Source organism: Hevea brasiliensis, chromosome 10, assembly GCF_030052815.1.
Source record: "Hevea brasiliensis isolate MT/VB/25A 57/8 chromosome 10, ASM3005281v1, whole genome shotgun sequence".
Classification (NCBI taxonomy): Eukaryota; Viridiplantae; Streptophyta; class Magnoliopsida; order Malpighiales; family Euphorbiaceae; genus Hevea; species Hevea brasiliensis.
In genome coordinates, this window is record NC_079502.1 from 3,462,993 (window position 1) to 3,483,327 (window position 20,335).

At 34.6% G+C, this 20,335-nt stretch overlaps 1 protein-coding gene across 1 annotated transcript; it reads right to left on the minus strand.

Annotated features, from left to right (window-relative positions):
• Positions 1–14,551: 14,551 nt before the first annotated feature.
• LOC110645699 (vignain-like) lies at positions 14,552–15,448 on the minus strand. The gene is made up of 2 exons (XM_021798929.2): positions 15,308–15,448; positions 14,552–15,155 (listed from the first exon to the last, which is right to left on the minus strand). The coding sequence occupies exons 1-2, from the start codon at positions 15,446–15,448 to the stop codon at positions 14,892–14,894; spliced, it is 405 nt and encodes a 134-aa protein (XP_021654621.1). The 3' UTR covers positions 14,552–14,891.
• Between the last annotated feature and the right edge of the window lie 4,887 nt (positions 15,449–20,335).

A 20,335-nucleotide genomic window follows, 5' to 3' on the forward strand; every position in this document is an offset into this window, starting at 1 on the left:
AACAGAAGACAGAGCCATCAGGGTTCTAATGTCACACCTTACCCCTCCGCAAGGCATAACATGATCCCGTAGAATACTTAATGAACTACCGAACTTCCCCTACCGATAACTCATTAAGTACCCTACAAGAGATTTTAAAACGATTTTTTTACATTTTGGAAGTGGTGAGCATTTTGGTAGGAATTAAAAACCATTTATTCAAAGTTTAAATATTAGTAAAAATTTTTGTCCATTTTAATTTTTCCGCAAATTTTATAAAAATTTTGACAGAGTTTCCTCTGTATTTTGAGAAACCAGTTCTTCAAAAACCTGTAAAAAGCACTTCCAAAAATATTTCATAACTCCCAACCTTCAATAACTCCATTATCTCAATTCAATGCACTTCAAAATAATTTCACAATACAAATCAAGTTTTCTCATCTCAAAATATTTAAAATTTCTATTCACCAAGCATAAAGCAGAAAATCCATATATACAAATATTAAATTTACAGAAGAGAATCCAAAATAATATTATTACAATTTATTTACAACTGCTCAACTACATTGATACAAATAACATTTCTATATTTACATTAAGATTATCTACAAGGGTATAAAATAATACCCGTACAAAATGATCAGAGTAGTCCTCGATTTAGCTCACTCGCTTTCTCCTTGCTCTTATCTGCGACAGCAAAATAAGCTATCGCTGAGTATAAAAATACTCAGTGGCGCACAATAAAAATTTAAAATGCAATAAATAAATCATTCATTGCCAAACATAATTTAAATGTTTCTCATTCACATTTCACAAATATTAAAGTTCATAATAACATCATTTTGTCAAATAATCTATTAAACACATTTTAGTCAAACAATTTCATAAACACAGTGTTGCCAAAGTCATACACAACTTAAGCAATGACACAAAATTTCCGATCAATGCCGCGTTGTACACCACGACAAAGCAATCTCAACCCCATTAATCGAAATCAATGAGGGAGGTGGCTAGCTAGCTAATGAGTACTCATCCGATCTACAACCTCAACTGGCAAGCCAGAGAGGGAGGAAAATAAACGATCTCAACCCCATAAATGGAGGAGGAAATGTGATATTATCATGCTAAGTGTGAATCCAAAATCAATTTAAAACAATTATTTTCAATAATTTATGAGAGATCCCAAACAATTTTCAAAGTCATTTTTGTAGTCACAAAGTGGCAACACAATTCATAAATAACACAGCGACTTCATAAAGTATAGCAATTCAAATTTTCAATTGGAAAATAATTACATAAATTTATTGTGCATAAACCTCAAACGAGTCATCCCTTAGCCTCGACTCGGTTCCTCGGGTTCCTTCCCGATATTATTTTCAACTGAAACACACAATTTTACAATGTTTCAGTACTAGAACTTAACATAAATCCAAAATAAATTTAGCTTCACAATTACCTAACTCTAACGTGATAAATTCGACGTTCTTTAAATTTTGTGTTTCGGGTTACTATTCATTATACTATTCAAGTCAAATAGTTGACTTTCTAAGGTTTAATATGTATGGGAATTCCAACTTCACCCACATACCACATTTTGGTCATTAAACTTGTTGGATTTGGCCATTTTCTCAAAGCTTAGGTCTTTTAGGCAAAATTGCCAATTTTCGGTTTTGGTGCTCCGAATTTGCACTGTTCCATTGGTCAATCTACTGTTAGAATTTGGCAAAACTTCATTCATAGAAAATGTTCCTTATTGTCTTAAGTGTATACTCATTTTTGGATCACCCCAATCGGAGTTTTTTAGCTCAAGTTATAGCCAAAATAATTCACGCAATCGCTCATGCTGAGATTTTGGTTCTAGCAGATTTTTGGTCCAATTTTGTTCAGTAATTTGATCAAGTTAGGTTCATAATTTGGTCTAACTTTCTTCATATGAAATGTTCTACTATGTCTTAGGTTTCCATTGGTTTAAGAATTGCCTAAATCGGAGTTTTCTAGAGAGAGTTATAGCCATTGGAACTTTACTGCTCAATGGCAATTCTGCAGAATCACAGGTAGAGTAACTCCACTTTGCTTAATAATTTGACTAGGTTAATGGCATAATTTGGGATGGTGTTCTTCGTGAAAGTTTTAGTTCTATATCTTATCTAATTTCTGGTAAAATTTCAGGTCAATTTGACCTTCCTAGCTCGAGTTATGACCAAATAAACAGTTACTGTTCATTTGGTGCAATCTGCTCTCATTTCACTTTGGTCAATTGGTTCACCCAGTTTTGGTCAGTTTTTGGGCATGGTTCCTTAATGAAAATTGTGCCCTTATATGTCTATTTTCATCCCCAATTGGTGGCATATCAATTTGACTTGTAAAATTTCCGTTTTGGTCCTTCAAAGTTGGTTTGGTCATGCTTCAATTAACCTACGAATTTGTCTTCCATTCTAACAATTCCCATACATTTCCTTTGGTCATTATTGACCATTTTTCAGTCCACAATTGGTCAAAGATATCATTTATGCATTTCTCCAAAATTTGGTTCACAAACCCTAACATTCAAACCCTAAACTCACAACTTTGTTACCATTAACAATTTCAAAGTTCTAAACTATCATCATTCAACTAATTAAGGTTTTTATACTCATTCAAATCCTTTAAATTCATGCAATTCATACTCCCTTCAAGCTGGCCAAAAATTCAGTTTTTCCTTCCCCCATATTTTTATTTCATTTCCTTAATCCTAAGTTCATTTCAACCATTGCATATGCATTTAAAGAAGTAAAATAATAAGTTAGCACACTAACCTTTCTTAAATCTTCAAAACCCTAACTTTTGCTCTTCTTTTTTCTTGTAATCTCCTTCTTAAGTAGTAATAACAAACTTTAGTAGAGTTTTTAGGGAAGTTATGTAAATTGGGTGAAGGAATTCAAGCTTAGATGTAAGCTAAGATGAAGAGAATTCATGGAGGTTTTTGGGAAGAAAATGGGGCGGCACAATGGAAGAAGGGAATGAGGTTTTTAATTTTTTTTTCTTTTCTTATCTTTATCTTATGGAAGACCACACATCCCAAATTAATAATTCAACTAATTAATTTCTTTATGACATCATTCATGATGTCATCACCTTTGACTTTTCCATCTTTTTTTTTTCTATTTATTTTTTTCTATTAGTTCTTTAATTTAATTCTCGATTCCGAAATTTTCTTTTCTCCGATTTTATTTGTGATTAGGTCGAGTCACTCGGGGTCAATTGACCAAATTGCCTCATCGGTTTGCAAATAATTCCATATTTCTTCCGCCTCGACCTAATTATTTGACTGACTTATTCTTTTTCATGATTTTCTCTTTTCCATTGTGTTCATAAGGGTCCTAAGGACGTCACTTTAATTTGAGTTTAAAACGACTTGATCGTTCGAGGAGGTCACTCATCATTGTGACTCGTTTAACCTCTTATGTTCTGTTTTTCTTATTTATAGTTAACTAATTAAATATTACTAATTATTTGTGTTTATGGCTTCTCTAGTTGTCTTAAGTATGGTTCTAATCCCCTTAATTGTCCGGACCGACATCGGTCACCGGAACAGTAAAATATACCAGGCTATACAAATAGGGGTGTGACATCTAATCAGGGTAATAAACAGGGTTCTCAGTCTACAGTTGACAATAGGGCACATCAATCTGAAGTTGGTCAGGGACGTGAGCAGAGGACTCATGCAAGGAATACTCAGTATAGTCAGATTAGCACTGAGCCTATTTTCACTCCTTGTCAGCATTGTGGTAAGCTACATAAGGGCTCTTATCATTAGGTCACTGGAGCATGCTTTAGTTGTGGACAGTGAAGGAGCATAAGCATGAAAAACATAAGTTTAGATCATTAAAATTCAAAATTTTTCATGTAGGGTCACATGCATCATGCAAGATTTATTTTTATCTATTTGATTTCAATGATAAACAGCATATTAAAACTCTTTTAATATGTTTATTGATCTACATTTGTCATTTAAGATTTTAGAATTAACAGATTAATTCATTAGAACCCTAGATTAGATCAAGAATAAGTGCAGAACCTTTTTGATGCACTGTAGTGTGTTTGGCACCTTTGGGATGCGTCTAGGGCACCAGATGTTGTCCCTCTAGCTTGTCCACATTAAGATCACCAATGGTAGCCCTTGAACAGCTTTTAAAGCTTTTTCTATGAATTAGAAAATCAAGTTTTGCCTTTTGAGAGATTACAGATATAAACAGGACACTAGAAACGATTTCTAGTATTTTTAATTCAAGAGATTGTTTGTTAATCTCTTTGAATTGATGAGAGATGAAGAAGAAGAGAGGGAGAGGCAGCCAAGGGGTGGCGGCACAAAATAGATGAATGGCAGCTTGTATTTTTTCTTTTCATCCTATTCCTTATATAGCTAGGTCACTACTTAAAACCCTTGCCACATGTCACCTTTTGATTAGCTCTAGGTTTAATTGACCTAATCACATTGTGCCAAGTGTCAAACTTATATTTAATCTTAATTTTAATCATCTTACATGATTAAAAGACATTTGACAAGCTTATGTGTAGTGCCATGTGTCACCATCTCATGGTGCCACATGTCACCCTCTGAAATGACCAAAATACTCCTATATCTTAATTTTTAGTTCTCAACCCAAAATAATTATTTCTCTTCTTCTAATCAATTTATATCAAATATAAATCAATTAATTAATCTTTATTAATTAATTTCTCATTAATTAAATTTATATTTAAACACTTTAAATATAAATTTAACTTATACTATACATCCAATAACCTAGATTTGATTTCAAGCCATGATAGGGACTTTGCAATCTAATTGCAAACCAAATCTATTTAATTAATCAATTAAATTCTTTAATTAATTAATTAAATCATATTTAATTTAGTGATTACTTGTGTATGTATGTGACTTACTAGGCTCATCACTAATTGGCAATGAGACATGATATCAACTCTTAATATCATCAGAACTCTTTCTTACCATAAATGATTTCTCTAAATCATTTTATGCACCTCATAGACCATGGTTAACACCTAGCATAGCATGCCATGGCCATCCAATCAGTAATAAGGTTTACCTTAAATGAACCTATAATCATATGTTACCATGCACTAGAATCTCTCTGTTACAAAATCCCAATTCAAGCTAGAGTCATGGTTTATGTCAAACCCCATTTGCTATGAATATTATGTTCTCTTTTAATTCTAGTTCTTGATTAAAAGATTTTCTCATCAGAAACTCTTTTCTGAATAAATCTATTTGTCCTGGCCAGGAACTTGAAACATCAAGAACAATTAAATGAACATAGGATTTTATCCCTATTTACTTAGAGGAACAGATTCCATCTTGATCAACACCTACCTCCATATATAACTAGTAGGAGCCAACACATACCCATATACCCATACGCAGTACAAGTGTGAAAGCAGTATCAAACTCAAACCACCTATATACAAGATGACTGTGCTATCTCAGGTCTAAAGATTATATGCACTGGTATGATTTATGACAATGCATTGACAAGAGTAAACTCCATATGCTTGTCATAAATGTCACTAGTTCGGCCTACTTATCATGTATAAGTGCCTATCATGTTTGTTATATGGCATGAGACTCACCATTCCATCTTATTTACATCTCATATAAATAACTTGGGAACAAACATGATTACAATCTTTCTGGATAAGTCATGTCCTTATTGTAAAGTATCCTCGATTGTGAACCTATTTATAATACCTTGTGCTAGAAATAATGTCACTCATATTCTTAACAATTTAAGAATAATATTTCTAACAAAATATCAATGGACCTTTTCTATTACACATAAATATATTATGTAAATGGAAAAGTGAAAATGCCTTTTATTAATAAAACATGTAGAAGATACATACTAAATGATATGTTTTAGGGCATACTACTAACAGATAGCTGGGACACCATAGACAAGACTATCCTACTAGTGGGATAACTCAGGGTGCTGGTCAGGCAACACATTTTGCTCCCTCTCAGGTTCAGCCAATTTCACAGTATAGTGGTAGAAGTCAAGGTTCTGGTGGTCGTGGTCAGGGTGGTAGAGGTTCTGGTGGTAGAGGATTTGCTCAAACTCAGGGACAGACAACTAGTGGTAGAGGTCAAGCTAAGGTTTTTGCTTTGACTTAGCAGGATGCTCAGGCATCTAATGCAGTAGTGACAGGTACACTTTCTATTCATTCATTTGATGCTAGAGTACTGTTTGATCCCTGTTCCACTCATTCTTTTGTTTCTCTATACTTTTCCATGAGATTTAGTACACCACCTACTTTGTTAGAGTACCCTTTATCTGTATCAACACCTATGGGGAATGCAATAGACACTGATATGGTGTGTAGGGGATGTATAGTTCACATTGGAGATAGGGAATTAGCTGTAGATCTTGTTTCTTTGGATATGTTTGAGTTTGATGCGATTTTAGGCATGGACTAGTTAGCCACTTATCACGTTTCATTGGATTGCCATAATAAAGTTATATTCTTTAAAATTCCTGGGGAGGTAGAATTTCAATTTCAGGGAGATCGCAGTATAGCCTCTAGTAATCTTATTTCAACAGTGAGTGCTATATGATTGTTGCGAAAGAGGTGTAAGGGGTATCTAGCTTATGTTAGAGACGTTCAGGTAGAAGGTGCTAGTTTGGAGAATATTGAAGTGGTTAAGGAGTTTCCTGATGTGTTTCCAGAAGATTTATCAGGTTTACCCCCGGAGAGAGAGGTAGAGTTTAGTATAAACTTAGTTCCTGGAAATGAGTCCATATCTATGCCACCTTATCATATGGCACCTGCAGAACTTAAGGAGTTAAAGGAGCAGTTACAAGACCTATAAGATAAGGGGTTTATTCGCCCTAGTATTTCTCCATGAGGTGCACCTGTGTTTTTTTTGCGGAACAAGGATGGGTCTTTGAGAATATACATTGATTATAGGCAATTGAATAAGGTGACTGTGCATAACAAGTATCCTCTTCCACGCATAGATGACCGGTTTGACCAACTTCAAGGTGCAAGGTGCTTTTCTAAAATTGATCTTCGATTTGGGTATCATCAATTGAGGGTCAAGAAAGAAGATATACTCAAGACTGCTTTTAGGACTAGGTATGGATGCTATGAATTTCTTGTAATGCCTTTTGGTCTTACCAATGCTCCAATCACTTTTATGGATCTCATGAATAGAGTTTTCAAACCTTTCTTAGATCAATTTGTTATAGTGTTCATCGATGAAATTCTAGTGTACTCAAAGAGTAAAGAGGAGCATGAACAGCATTTGAGAATTGTCCTTCAGACCTTATGGGAACACAAGCTATATGCCAAGTTCTCAAAATGTGAGTTCTGGTTAGATAGTGTGGCTTTCCTAGGCCATACAGTGTCTAAGGATGGGGTGTGTGTTGATAAGAAGAAAGTTGAGGCAGTACTTCATTGGCCTAGACCAACAACTGTGTCAGAGATTCATAGTTTCTTGAGTTTAGCAGGGTATTATAGACGGTTTGTTCAAGACTTCTCTCATATTGTAGCACCTTTAATTAAGTTGACACAGAAGAATGTAAAATTTCAATGGTCTGAGACTTGTGAAAAAAGTTTTCAAGAGCTTAAGACTCGTTTGACTACAACACCATTGTTAGCTCTTTCATCTATATCAAGGGGTTATGCAGTGTATTGTGATGCTTCTAGGATTGGTTTAGGATGTGTTTTGATGCAGCTTGGATGGATTATTGCTTATGGTTCTCGTCAGTTGAAAAGATGATAAACCCATTTTATGTAGATATTTTAGGGTAGTTTTGCATCAATTTTGTCCTTTTTAGTTTAGTAATTTTATGCTTTCAATGCTTATTTTAGTTAATTTGTTAATTTTAGTTTCATTATATTTGATTTTTAGAATTTTAATGTTTTTGATAGGTCTTAATAAGGTTTAAAGGCAAAAAGGTCCATATAGAAGAAATTCAAAGTGATTTGGAAGCTTAAAGTAATGTGAAAATTGAAGAAAATTTGCCTAAGGAAGAAGACCAGCCAAGATTTTTAAGGGCTTCAACATGCCCCGTGTTGAAGGTCATGTGAAGATAAGAGTCAGCTATTAGGAATTCACATGAGGCATGTAGATTTAACTCTGGGTTGTGTAGACGGAGATTTTGGAACAAAATCTGCCAAAAGTTTCAGGGCCTTCAACATGCCCCGTGTAGCTGGTTGTGTAGAATCTAAAGGCTCCTCCTCCGAATCAACATGAGGCATGTCAAAAATAACTTAAATCCACATGAGGCATGTGAGATAATGCAGACAGATTTACTGACATGAAAAAATTTTCTCTTTTCACACCTTTTACACCTTTTGTCTTCATCCCTTTAGAGACCATTTTTAGGGTAAAGTTTGAGGGGATATATAAGTATCATATTCTCATTTTTACCGTAAGGAGAAAGAGAGAGAAAAATCAAAAGAGGAAGGAAAGAAGGAACCAAGCCATTTTCTGGAGGAATGACACCTGCAGAGTGACGTTTCCAGCTTCCATTTTCAGAGATTTAGATTCTTTTCTTTTGGGTTCTTTTATTTTTAGTCTTATTTTCATGTTTTCTTGCTCTATATCATATTTTCTACTTGTAAATACAAGCATGAGTGAGTAGATACTTAGGATTTCAGAGTTGGGTGTAATAATTTAAGTTTTATTTATGGATTTGGACTGGTTTTAGCCAGATTTTAATATATATAAGTTTTGATTCTTATCTTGTGCGCTTATTTACATACCTATTGTTGGAACCTTTTAGATTTTGTTCTTAATCTTAGATTGAAGGACCGAGAGCTGAAAATCTATGATAGATAATCAAGATAATGAACTTAATCACCTAGTGTTAGAAATAAACTAGTGGGTTAAGAGGAATTTCAAGTTGATTAAAGTGCTTAAAGGGTTTTGGATAATTAAACATCACATGAGAATGTAGTTTAGTTTCTTTTAAAACACTCTTTAGTTTGCTCAAAAGAGAAATCAAGGGAAATCAAAATTAACTTTCTTCAAACTTGTATTTCCCTTGATCGTGGTTTTGCTTATTAAAATCCCAATGAAATTTACTTCATGAACCTCAACTCTAGAATCAATTTTTACCATTAATTAATTAAATCATTAATTACTTGCTGAAATTTTAGTAAATTAATATAGTGATTAAAAATTTAATTGCCTAATTTATTATAATTTCCTTATTTTTCAAATTTAATTTGCTGCATCTCTTACTCTATTTTTGGCATAAACTATTGATAGCCCAAATAATCGTGACTTTTATAGTTTAGTACTCAAACAAAAAATCTCTGTGGGACGATATCTTTTCTTTACTACTTGAATGACCCGTATATTTGCCGAATACGCATCAAAAGATACGAGCAGAATTATCCAACTCATGATTTGGAAATGGCTGCAGTAATTTTTGCTTTGAAAATCTGGAGGCACTATTTGTATGGTGAGACTTGTGAGATCTTCACTGACCACAAAAGGCTTAAATATATCTTTGACCAATGTGATATTAATCTTAGGCAAAGGAGATGGGTAGAATTGCTGAAGGATTATGATTGCACCATACAGTATCACCCTGGAAAAGCTAATGTGGTGGCTGATGCCCTAAGCATGAAGTCTTCTGGTAGTTTAGCCCACATATCTACCAAGAGGAGGCCTCTGATTGGTGAATTACATGAGTTGCTAGATCAAGGAGTAGAATTTGAAATTGTATCTGGATCATTCTTAGCACATTTTTTAGTTAGGCCTATCTTGATTGATCGAATTAAGACTGCCCAGAAGAGAGATTCTCAGTTGTGTAAGATTATAGATAGTATCCATCAAGGCCAAGCTCAAGGGTTCATGTTAAATGATGATGGAGTTCTTCGTTATAGCGCTAGACTTTATGTCCCTAGTGTTGTTGAGTTGAGAAGAGAAATCATAGAGGAGGCACACCATTCTGCTTACACAGTACACCTAGGTTCAACTAAGATGTACCGTGATTTAAGGGAGTATTATTGATGGGGTGGCATGAAGAGGGATGTTGCAGACTTTGTTTCTAAATGTTTGACTTGTCAGTAGGTTAAGGCAGAACATCAGAGACCATCTGGGCTACTTCACCCATTACCTATTCCCGAGTGGAAGTGGGAGCACATTGCCATGGACTTTGTTGTGGGTTTACCTATTACACGAGGTGGTTACAATGCAATTTGGGTGATAGTGGACAGATTGACAAAATCTACTCATTTCCTTCTTGTGAAGACTACATATGATTTTGCTAAACTTGCACAATTGTATATAGACAAGATTGTTAGTCTTCATGGTGTTCCAATTTCCATTGTCTCTTATTGTGGTACTCAGTTTACTTCTCGATTTTAGAAGAAATTCCAAGAAGCTTTGGGAACACGAGTAGACTTTAGTACTGCTTTTCACCCTCAGATAGATGGATAGTCAGAAAGGATTATACAGACGTTGGAGGACATGCTTCGTGCATGTGTTATAGATTTTGGTGGTTGTTGGGATCATCATTTGCCTTTAGTGGAGTTTACTTATAATAATAGTTATCAGGCAAGTATAGAGATGGCTCCATACGAGGCATTATATGGTCGAAGGTGTAGGTCACCAATTTGTTGGGATGAAGTTGGAGAAAGAAGGCTTACTTGACCAGAGTTGATACAGTTAACTTCAGAGAAGGTTCAACTAATTCATGATAGACTTTTGACTGCTTAAAGTCGACAGAGAAGTTATGCTGACTCTAAGCGTAAAGATGTAGAGTTTATGGTTGGTGATCATGTATTTTTGAGAGTTTCTCCTATGAAAGAAATCATGAGGTTTGGGAAGAAAGGGAAGCTTAGCCCTCGTTTTGTTGGTCCATTTGAAATTTTGGTGAGAATTAGAGCAGTTACTTACCGTTTAGTCCTTCCACCTGGTTTTGTATATGTACATCCAGTTTTCCATATTTCTATGCTTAGGAAGTATGTACTAGATCCATCTCATGTTTTGCAACCTCAGACCATACAATTTAGAGATGATATGTCATATGAAGAGTAACCGGTAAAGATTTTAGATCGACAAATTAGAAAACTCCGGTCTAAGGGAGTGGCTTTGGTCAAAGTCTTGTGGCATAATTACTCAAGTAGTGAGGCCATATGGGAGGCAAAATCTGAAATGCGAGTCAAATATCCTCACTTATTTGATTCTTCAGGTTAGAATTTTGTCTGTTTAAATTCGGGGACCAAATTTCTTTTAAGGGGATAAGTATGTGGAAACCCAATATTTTATTTATTTATTTGTTTTAATTAGCTAATAATAATTTAATATATTTATCTAAAAAAAGAGAACTATTTTATTGGATGACCTGTTTATTTAATATATATATATATATATATATATATATATATATATTATTTTTGAAATTAAATATATATCTGTAATCTGAACAATCTAGTTCAATAATAATTCTTATCATATTCTATACTTAATAGAACTCTTGAAATATATATACCCTAATCATTTCTTTCTGCTAAACTTTTCTCTAAAAGCCTGTTTGTCACCTCCTTTTTCTATTAAATACTCTCAACAGGAATTTTCATCATCTTTTATTATTGTTATATGTGTATATATACATATAAATATACAAAAATTTATAATTTATAATCTGATGTGCGCAGAGAATCCATAAATTCTTCATTTTCTATTCATTACCTTAGATTCCATTTTCAAGATAAAAATTCCCTTTCTTTGTTCAATAATGTGTGAATTTGATTTTATTTTTCTTCCTTGAATTGTTACAACTATACTATGAAAATTCTTTTTTTTTTTTCTTTGACCATTGATATTGAATTGGGTTGATCATGATTACTGTGGGACAATAATCTTGAATTTAGATTATATATATATATATATATATATATATATTGTTAAAGTTATTATTATTATATTAATTTTATCTTTCTTTTTCCTTAATTTATTTTTATATATTTCTTAAATTGACCTATTTTTACTAATTTCATTTTATTATTATTATTATTATTATTATTATTATTATTATTATTATTATTATTATCATCATCGACTTTAGTTTCAAAATAAATTTTTTATATATATTTTATGGATCTATCATATTAGTTTAGTTGATCAAATTTTATTATATTTTGGGTATGTAGGAGATTCGACTATTTAATCTGTCAGCTGAAATTGTCTCCCTTTCATTGAATATAGCTATTGTTTTGGAGGTTTCAGGTGAGTGGTAATTATAGTAAATGATACCATTTTAGTTCCTTTTAAAATTTCTTATCATTAAATTTGTTATTAAATGAAATATTAAATCAATATTTTAACAATTATTTTATATTTGATTTTCTATAGCTTTATTTTATTATTGAATTTTATTGTAATTTTGATTAAATAATTAATTTTGTCAATTATCTCTGTATTAGAGCCATTAGGATTCCTGGAATAGGCCTTTAATGTCTTTATATTGATTGATATCTTACTATAAAATTTACCGATGTGTTACACTGAATTGATTTGAGATTGATTTGATCTTATTGACTTTCTGAAATTATTTAAACAAACTGTTAGAATTGCACTATCAGTTATTATTTCCTATCTGAAATTTTTTTGTTGATTTTGATTGATTTGTACAAATTGATTTTCTGTTTTGAATTGGTACCTGCGCCCAGTATCTGTATCTGTTATCTGGCTCCATCGTGTAGACTATCACGGTATTAAGTTGCATTATTGAGTCATGCATCATTGCAATTTATGGTTTGCATTAGTATCATGTGCATTAATATCTGTGAAGGAGGAAGGTATCTAATATCTGGTGGCTTGCTTACCATTTAGCCTTTGGTGATGTGGGGTATCATCACCCTAGTGTACTGTACCATAAAATTTTATTGAATGAATTTCTTTCATATATATGTTTTATGAAATTATCTTATTAATGATTTTGATAGCATGAGCATGATTTTATTAAATAGAAAATTTATTATGAAATTAATCAAGCGCCTGCCTGTTCCTGTTCCGTTGTGTGCTATAATTATCATTCATTGAGCATTAGCTCAAACCACGTTTTCTTTGTCTGTTATCTTTTTCAGATCATTAGAATTCCACAGTTGATCCAAATATTCAGTCCATTTTCTGAAGAGGGAAAATCTTTGATTTGTTCTCATGGTATGCCCGAATTTATGTTTCCTCGGGCTAATAATTAGTTTAGTTTATTGAATAGTTTAAGTTTTAATTTGAAATCTATAGAGAATCCGCAGTTTACTTATGAGATATTTATGTTGTTTATTCAGTGTTTTGTTTATTTGGATTTAATCTATTTTTGGGATTAGTAAGTGACAATATATTTATTCAATATACTCTGATAAGGCTATGATACAAGCTCCCTTGATAAATTTCAAAGGAACAGCCACTCTTGTTTTGGCAGCTATTGGACCGTCCCTCCAATCAAGACTAAGTGATCTTCCACTCTTTCCCAACCCTCAACATCCAATGTGAAGAGAACCATAAAATAATTGCAAGATGCTGTTCAATCCAGGAACAATTCTTTCTAGAAGAAATACCCTTGAATTTCAATTAAAACTTACAAGAGAACAAACCTTGCAAGAGTTGTAAATAAAGTTCATACAAGAACAAAGCTCCTTAGAGCATTATAGCCATGGAAGGCTCTCTCTACCTCTCAATTACAATATGAAATATGAAGCCAAAAAATGAAAACAAGAGCAGCTATATCTGCTGGAGTGGGTATTTGGCCAAGCTTCCCTAATGGCCAAAGGACAATTGCAAGCTTGGTTAATACCCCACACTCTCCCTTTAATGTATATAAAATTCAAACATTAATAGTATGTTCTGATTAAGCAAGACACACATGAAAGACAAGCTGAAAAGGAGTGAAAAGAAGTGTTTTGTCTTGAAGTTGAAAGTAGAAACTTTGCTTTTCCTATAAATAGTTGGAGCATGGCTAGGACTCTTGTCAAAGTTATGGTTCCCGATTTTTTGCAAAATGGACAAAAACATCTTCAAAAGGTTGGTGGAGTTACTGCCAATTGTGCCTCCACCTAGGCACTCCACCTTGATGCCACATCGGATGCCAACTAGGATGGACTTGCTTACGTGGCTGTTGACATGGCTGCCACATGTATGCCACCTTGGACGAATGGCACTTGGTCTCTTGGCTCCTCAAATATACTGAGGAATGTATAACAACGTTGGCTTTCCTCCTCTAAGTCCAAATCGAATGCTTGCAATAGGTTGGACTTTGTGATGTGCTCATGTATCAAGCCTTGAAGCTTCTTAGCCATTGCTCTAGTTATTGGACCTTGATGAGCCATGATGATCGGATCCTCATCAAGCTTGCATGATTTAAGAATACTTAAATTATGAACTGGTCATGACATAAAATTTTGGGTCGTGACACTATCTAATGTGTGATATGTGTTCAGCTACTAAATAAAGTTAGGCTAGACATATATATTAATTGCAATGATTGTTTACTGCAATAATTAATAGATAGAAAAAAAGGAAGCTTTTATTATGATTCGAACATTGGAGGTTCTCATATATATGAGCACTTTGATCTTCTCATGTATATGAGCACTTTGATCTTAGCTAACACACAAACATGATAAAGAAATCCAACTTCAACTCTCAACTTAAAAGCAAACATAAAATAATTTAAGAAACTTATGTTTTATTGATCTATTATTTGGACATGTATCTAGCTACGCTGATGAACTAAAGTTCATCCCTAGTTTATGAGCACTTTGATATTAGCTAAGACACAAACATGACAAACAAATCCAACTCCAACTCTCAACTTAAAAACAAACATAATATAATTTAAGAAACTTATGTTTTGTGATCTATTATTATTTGGACATGTATCTATGCTGATGAACTAAAGTTCATCCCTACGATGAGAGATTGCTTTCTGTTTGTAGTATGACTGCTGCTTGATAGGGTAGGAGGCCTCCAATGTTATACCACACAATCCCTCATCTGCTTCAATCCCTCGTTGCATCCTGATGTATCCATTTTCTCCCCATTCAGGTCCCCATGAATTCTTCACTATCCAGTACTTTGTCCCATCTCGAGTTGCTCCATATCCCACAAGTGCCACTCCATGGTTTAGCTCCCTCCCACAGTGTCCAGTGAATACTCCCTACAATAACAAGAATATCAATTTCTAAGTACGAATTTTTTTTCTTTTGTTTGAATTCAACTGGAGTTTAAACTTGTGACTTCATGATTTTGAAGATAACTTTTGTATTACTAAGTGTTAAATAGGTTTACGGTTAATAACAAGAAACTTGCCTCATAATAGAACTGAATATCATTGCCATCAGCATCCATTGCAATTGCTACAGGTTGGTTTGCAACAGCTTTCATCAATGCATTCTCATCGTTTTCCGGTACCATTTCATACCCATCAATGGTCACCATAGGACTATTCATCTACAGTAGCACTAGAAAAGGTATATACTCATTTGATCCAATGTGCATAAACACATGTATGCTATTGCTAATGGTTAAGTTGCATATGAATTATATTGTTTTAGTAAAATATAACTAACCTTGGACTATTCATCTTTAAAAGGTTGGTGGAGTTGCAGCCAATTGTGCCTCCACATAGGCACTCCACCTTAATGCCACATTGGACGCCAACTAGGATGGACTTGCTGACGTGGCTGCCATATGTATGCCACCTTGGACGAATGCCACTTGATCTCTTAGCTCTTCAAATATACTGAAGAATGTACAGTAAGGTTGGCTTTCCTCCTCCAAGTCCAAATCGAATGCTTGCAATAGGTTGGACTTTGTGATGTGCTCATGTACCAAGTCTTGAAGCTTCTTAGCCATTGCTCTAGTTATTGGATCTTAATGAGCCATGATGACTGGATCCTCATCATCCTCTCCCTCTTCAAAAGAATTCGACCTCGAATTTTCATGATCTGCATAATAAGGAGAAAGATCAGTGACATTAAACATAGCACTTACATTATACTCACCGAGTAGATCAATGCGGTATGCATTGTCATTTATCTTCTCAAGAACCTCAAATGGTCCCTCTCCTCTTGGTTGAATCTTTGATTTTCGTTTGGAAGGAAACTGTTCTTTCCTAAAGTGCACCCATACCAAATCACCTGGTTGGAACTCAATATGTTTTCGGCCTTTATTGACTTGGTTGGCTCTCCTTGCATTGATCCTCTCCATGTTTTGTTTGGCCCTTTGATGCATGGATTTTACAAGTTCGGCCTTCTTCTTTCCATCTACACTTGACAACTCATTAGTACACAATGGAAGCAAATCAAGTGGAGTGAGAGGATTAAAACCATAAACCAATTCAAATGGAGAATAACCAGTAGAAGAATGTAATGACCTATTATATGCAAATTCTACAAATGGTACGCAATCTTCCCAAGCCTTAAGATTTTGTTTGATCATGGCCCTCAACATAGTTCCTAAAGTCCTATTGACCACTTCAGTTTGGCCATCTGATTGTGGATGGCAAGTAGTGGAGAAACACAACTTGGTGCCTAACTTGGCCCAAAGTACCTTCCAAAAATGACTCAAAAATTTAATATCCCTATCACTAACAATTATTCTTGGAATGCCATGCAATCGTACTACTTCTTTGAAAAATAAACTTGCAATGTAAGATGCATCATCAATTTTGTGACAAGGAATAAAATGAGCCATCTTGGAAAATCGGTCAACCACCACAAAAATGCAATCATACCCTGTTTTAGTCTTAGGCAACCCCAACACAAAATCCATAGACAAATCTACCCAAGGCTCACTAGGCACACTCAAGGGCATGTATAACCCAGGCGGTTTCAGTTTGGATTTTGCTTGCATGCACAGCACACATTTGGCACACACTTTTTCTACATCCTTGCTCATGTGTGGCCAATACAAATTCTCTTTCAAAATGTCTAACATTTTTGTTACACCAAAATGCCCCATTAAACCTCCCCGATGTGATTTTTTAACTAACAAGTCTCTAATGGAACACCTAGGCACACACAACCTTTTATCTCTAAACAAGAATCCATCATGCTTATAGAATTTCTCATATGCAAAATTCTCACATTTAGCATACAATTCGGCAAAATCAACATCATTTGCTTATAGTTCTTTCACAAGCTCAAATCCTAACATTTTGGCATCAAGTAGGGAAAGAAGTGTGTACCTCCTAGATAAGGCATCTGCAACAACATTTTCTTTACCTTGTTTGTATTGAATCACATACGGAAAGCTTTCAATGAACTCGCCCCATCTAACATGGCGCTTGCTCAACTTGTTTTGGCCCTTCAAATACTTGCGTGACTCACGGTCACTATGGATTACAAATTCCTTCGGCCACAAGTAGTGTTGCCAAGTCTCCAATGCTCTCACCAATGCATACATTTCTTTGTCATAGGTGGAGTAATTCAAGGAGGCACCACTCAACTTCTCACTGAAATAGGCAATAGGTCTCCTTTCCTGCATCAAAGCAGCACTTATACCCACTCCAGGGGCATCATATTCAACTTCAAATGTTTTAGAAAAATTAGGCAATGCAAGTAAAGGAGCAGAACATAACTTTTCTTTCAACAAATTAAATGCATGCTCTTGCTCAACCACCCACTTAAAACCCACATTTTTCTTAACTACTTCATTAAGAGGTGCAGCTATGGTACTGAAGTCTCTCACAAACCTCCTATAGAAAACTGGCCAAACCATGAAAGCTCCTAACCTCACTCACAGTCCTAGGTGTAGGCCAATCTTGAATAGCCTTAATCTTTTCCTCATCTACTTCAATACCATTTCCACTCACAACATACCCCAAAAAGATAACTGTATCCATGCAAAATGCACACTTTCTCAAGTTAGCATATAATTGCTCCTTTCTAAGCACATCAAATACCAATTTCAAATGGTGCAAATGATCTCCCATGTTCCTACTATACACTAGAATGTCATCAAAGTACACAACAATAAATTTTCTTAAGTATACACCCAAGACATGGTTCATCAACCTCATAAATGTACTAGGTGCGTTAGTCAACCCAAATGGCATAACCAACCATTCATACAATCCATATTTGGTCTTAAAAGCAGTTTTCCAATTCATCCCCTAATTTCATTCTAATTTGATGATAACCACTTTTTAGATCAATCTTGGAAAATATGCATGAGCCATGTAACTCATCAAGCATGTCATCAAGTCGAGGGATAGGATGTCTATACTTTACAGTGACTTTGTTTATGGCACAACAATCCACACATATGCGCATGGAACCATCCTTCTTTGGCACCAAAAAAACTGGCACAGCACATGGACTCATACTCTCCCGAATATGGTCCTTTGCAAGCAACTCTTCCACTTGCTTTTGAAGTTCCTTAGCCTCCTCCGAGCTTGTCCTATAGGCAAGTCAATTTGGGATCATGACTCCTGGAACAAAGTCAATTTGGTGCTCAATTCCTCTAATGGGTGGCAACCCACTAGGAATCTCTTCTGGGAAGAAATCTTGGTACTCCTGCAAAAGAGGTATAGCACTAGAAGGAATAGAAGTGTCATGGTCAGTTAAGGCTGAATAGGCTCTCTTGTCAACAAGGAGAAGCATATACCTATTGGCATAAAAAGCACTCCTGACATGTCTTACTCTAGCTAGTCAATGGTTTTTCACTCTTCTTTTCCTCACTTTCTTTTGTACTTGAACTTCCCTCAATTACTTGAAATCTTTTTGCTTTCTCTATTTTTTCCCTCTCTTCTCCTCTCTTTCTTTCCTTATTATGGCTTCCTTTTCGAACATCTCATCCATAGCCTTTTTGATTCTATTGAGTGTAGTCCTTTAATCACCAAGTAAATGGTAGAATCTATGTACCAAATTTGATATGTTGGCTGAATATAAGGTCAATAACAGACCCAAAAAGTTTGAACAAGTTCTGGGTTGGTTTGCTCAAGGGTGCTTCAACCCAGGCCCTAGAACAACAAAAATCAGAAAATTCACAACACTTGGCCAACTATACAAATTTTGTTCTTTTCTTTGGTTTTTTTTTTCTCTTCTCTTTTTCCTTTCTTTTATTTTCTTTTCTTTTTTTCGTTTTTTTTTTTTTGCTGGCCAAAATCCTAAGGTTCAAATAGGCAGATTTTTATTCAAGTCAACAATAATGAAACTCAAGCACTCCAACACACATACACTAACTTGTAAATAGTTCCAACACTTTGACTACTCTTCCAACAACACAAAAACTCCAAATACGCTCCAAATGTGGAAAAGAAGCAAGAAAATTTTTCAGTTTCACAAGGAAAGCACACAGCAGAAATGGAACCACATTATAAAAAAAAAAAAAAACTCAAACAAATACAAAGGGGGAAAAGACACAAACACATATGAGGGTTAGTAGTTCCTGGTGTTAACCTTACTACTAAACCTTATATGCAAGGAAAGTGTGAAGAAAACAACAGAAAAATAGAAAAAGAGAACTCAACTCAAACACAAAGATAATACAAAGAAAACACAAGAAGAAAATGATAGTGACCTAATTTGGAGAACCAGGCTCTGATACCAAATGATACAAGCTCCCTTGATAAATTTCAAAGAAATAGTCACTCTTGTTTTGGCAGCTATTGGACTGTCCCTCTAATCAAGACTAAGTGATCTTCCACTCTTTCCCGACCCTCAATATCCAATGTGAAGAGAACCAGAAGATAATTGCAAGATGCTGTTTAATCCAAGAACAATTCTTTCCAGAAGAAATACCCTTGAATTTCATTTAAAACTTACAAGAGAACAAACCTTGCAAAAGTTGTAAATAAAGTTCATACAAGAACAAAGCTCCTTAGAGCATTACAGCCATGGAAGGCTCTCTCTACCTCTCAATTACAATATGAAATCTAAAGCCAAAAAATGAAAACAAGAGCAGCTATATCTGCTGGAGTGAGTATTTGGCCAAGCTTCCTTAATGGGCAAAGGACAATTGCAAGCTTGGTTAATACCCCACACTCTCCCTTTAATGTATATAAAATTCAAACATAAATAGTATGTTCTGATTAAGCAAGACACACATGAAAGACAAGCTGAAAAGGAGTGAAAAGAAGTGTTTTGTCTTGAAGTTGAAAGTAGAAACTTTGCTTTTCCTATAAATGGTTGGAGCATGGCTGGGACTCTTGTGCAAAGTTATGGTTCCCGATTTTTGCAAAATGGATAAAAACATCTTCAAAAGGTTGGTGGAGTTGCTGCCAATTGTGCCTCCACTTAGGCACTCCACCTTGATGCCACATCAGATGCCAACTAGGATGAACATGCTTACGTGGCTGTTGGCATGGCTGCCACATGTATGCCACCTTGGACG

Coding starts and splice junctions, on each gene's coding strand:
- LOC110645699 (XM_021798929.2), bottom strand. CDS start 15,448: ATGAATAGTCCTATGGTGACCATTGATGGGTATGAAATGGTACCGGAA. Junction 15,156..15,307: donor ATATTCAGTTCTATTATGAG/GCAAGTTTCTTG, acceptor TTGTTATTGTAG/GGAGTATTCACTGGACACTG.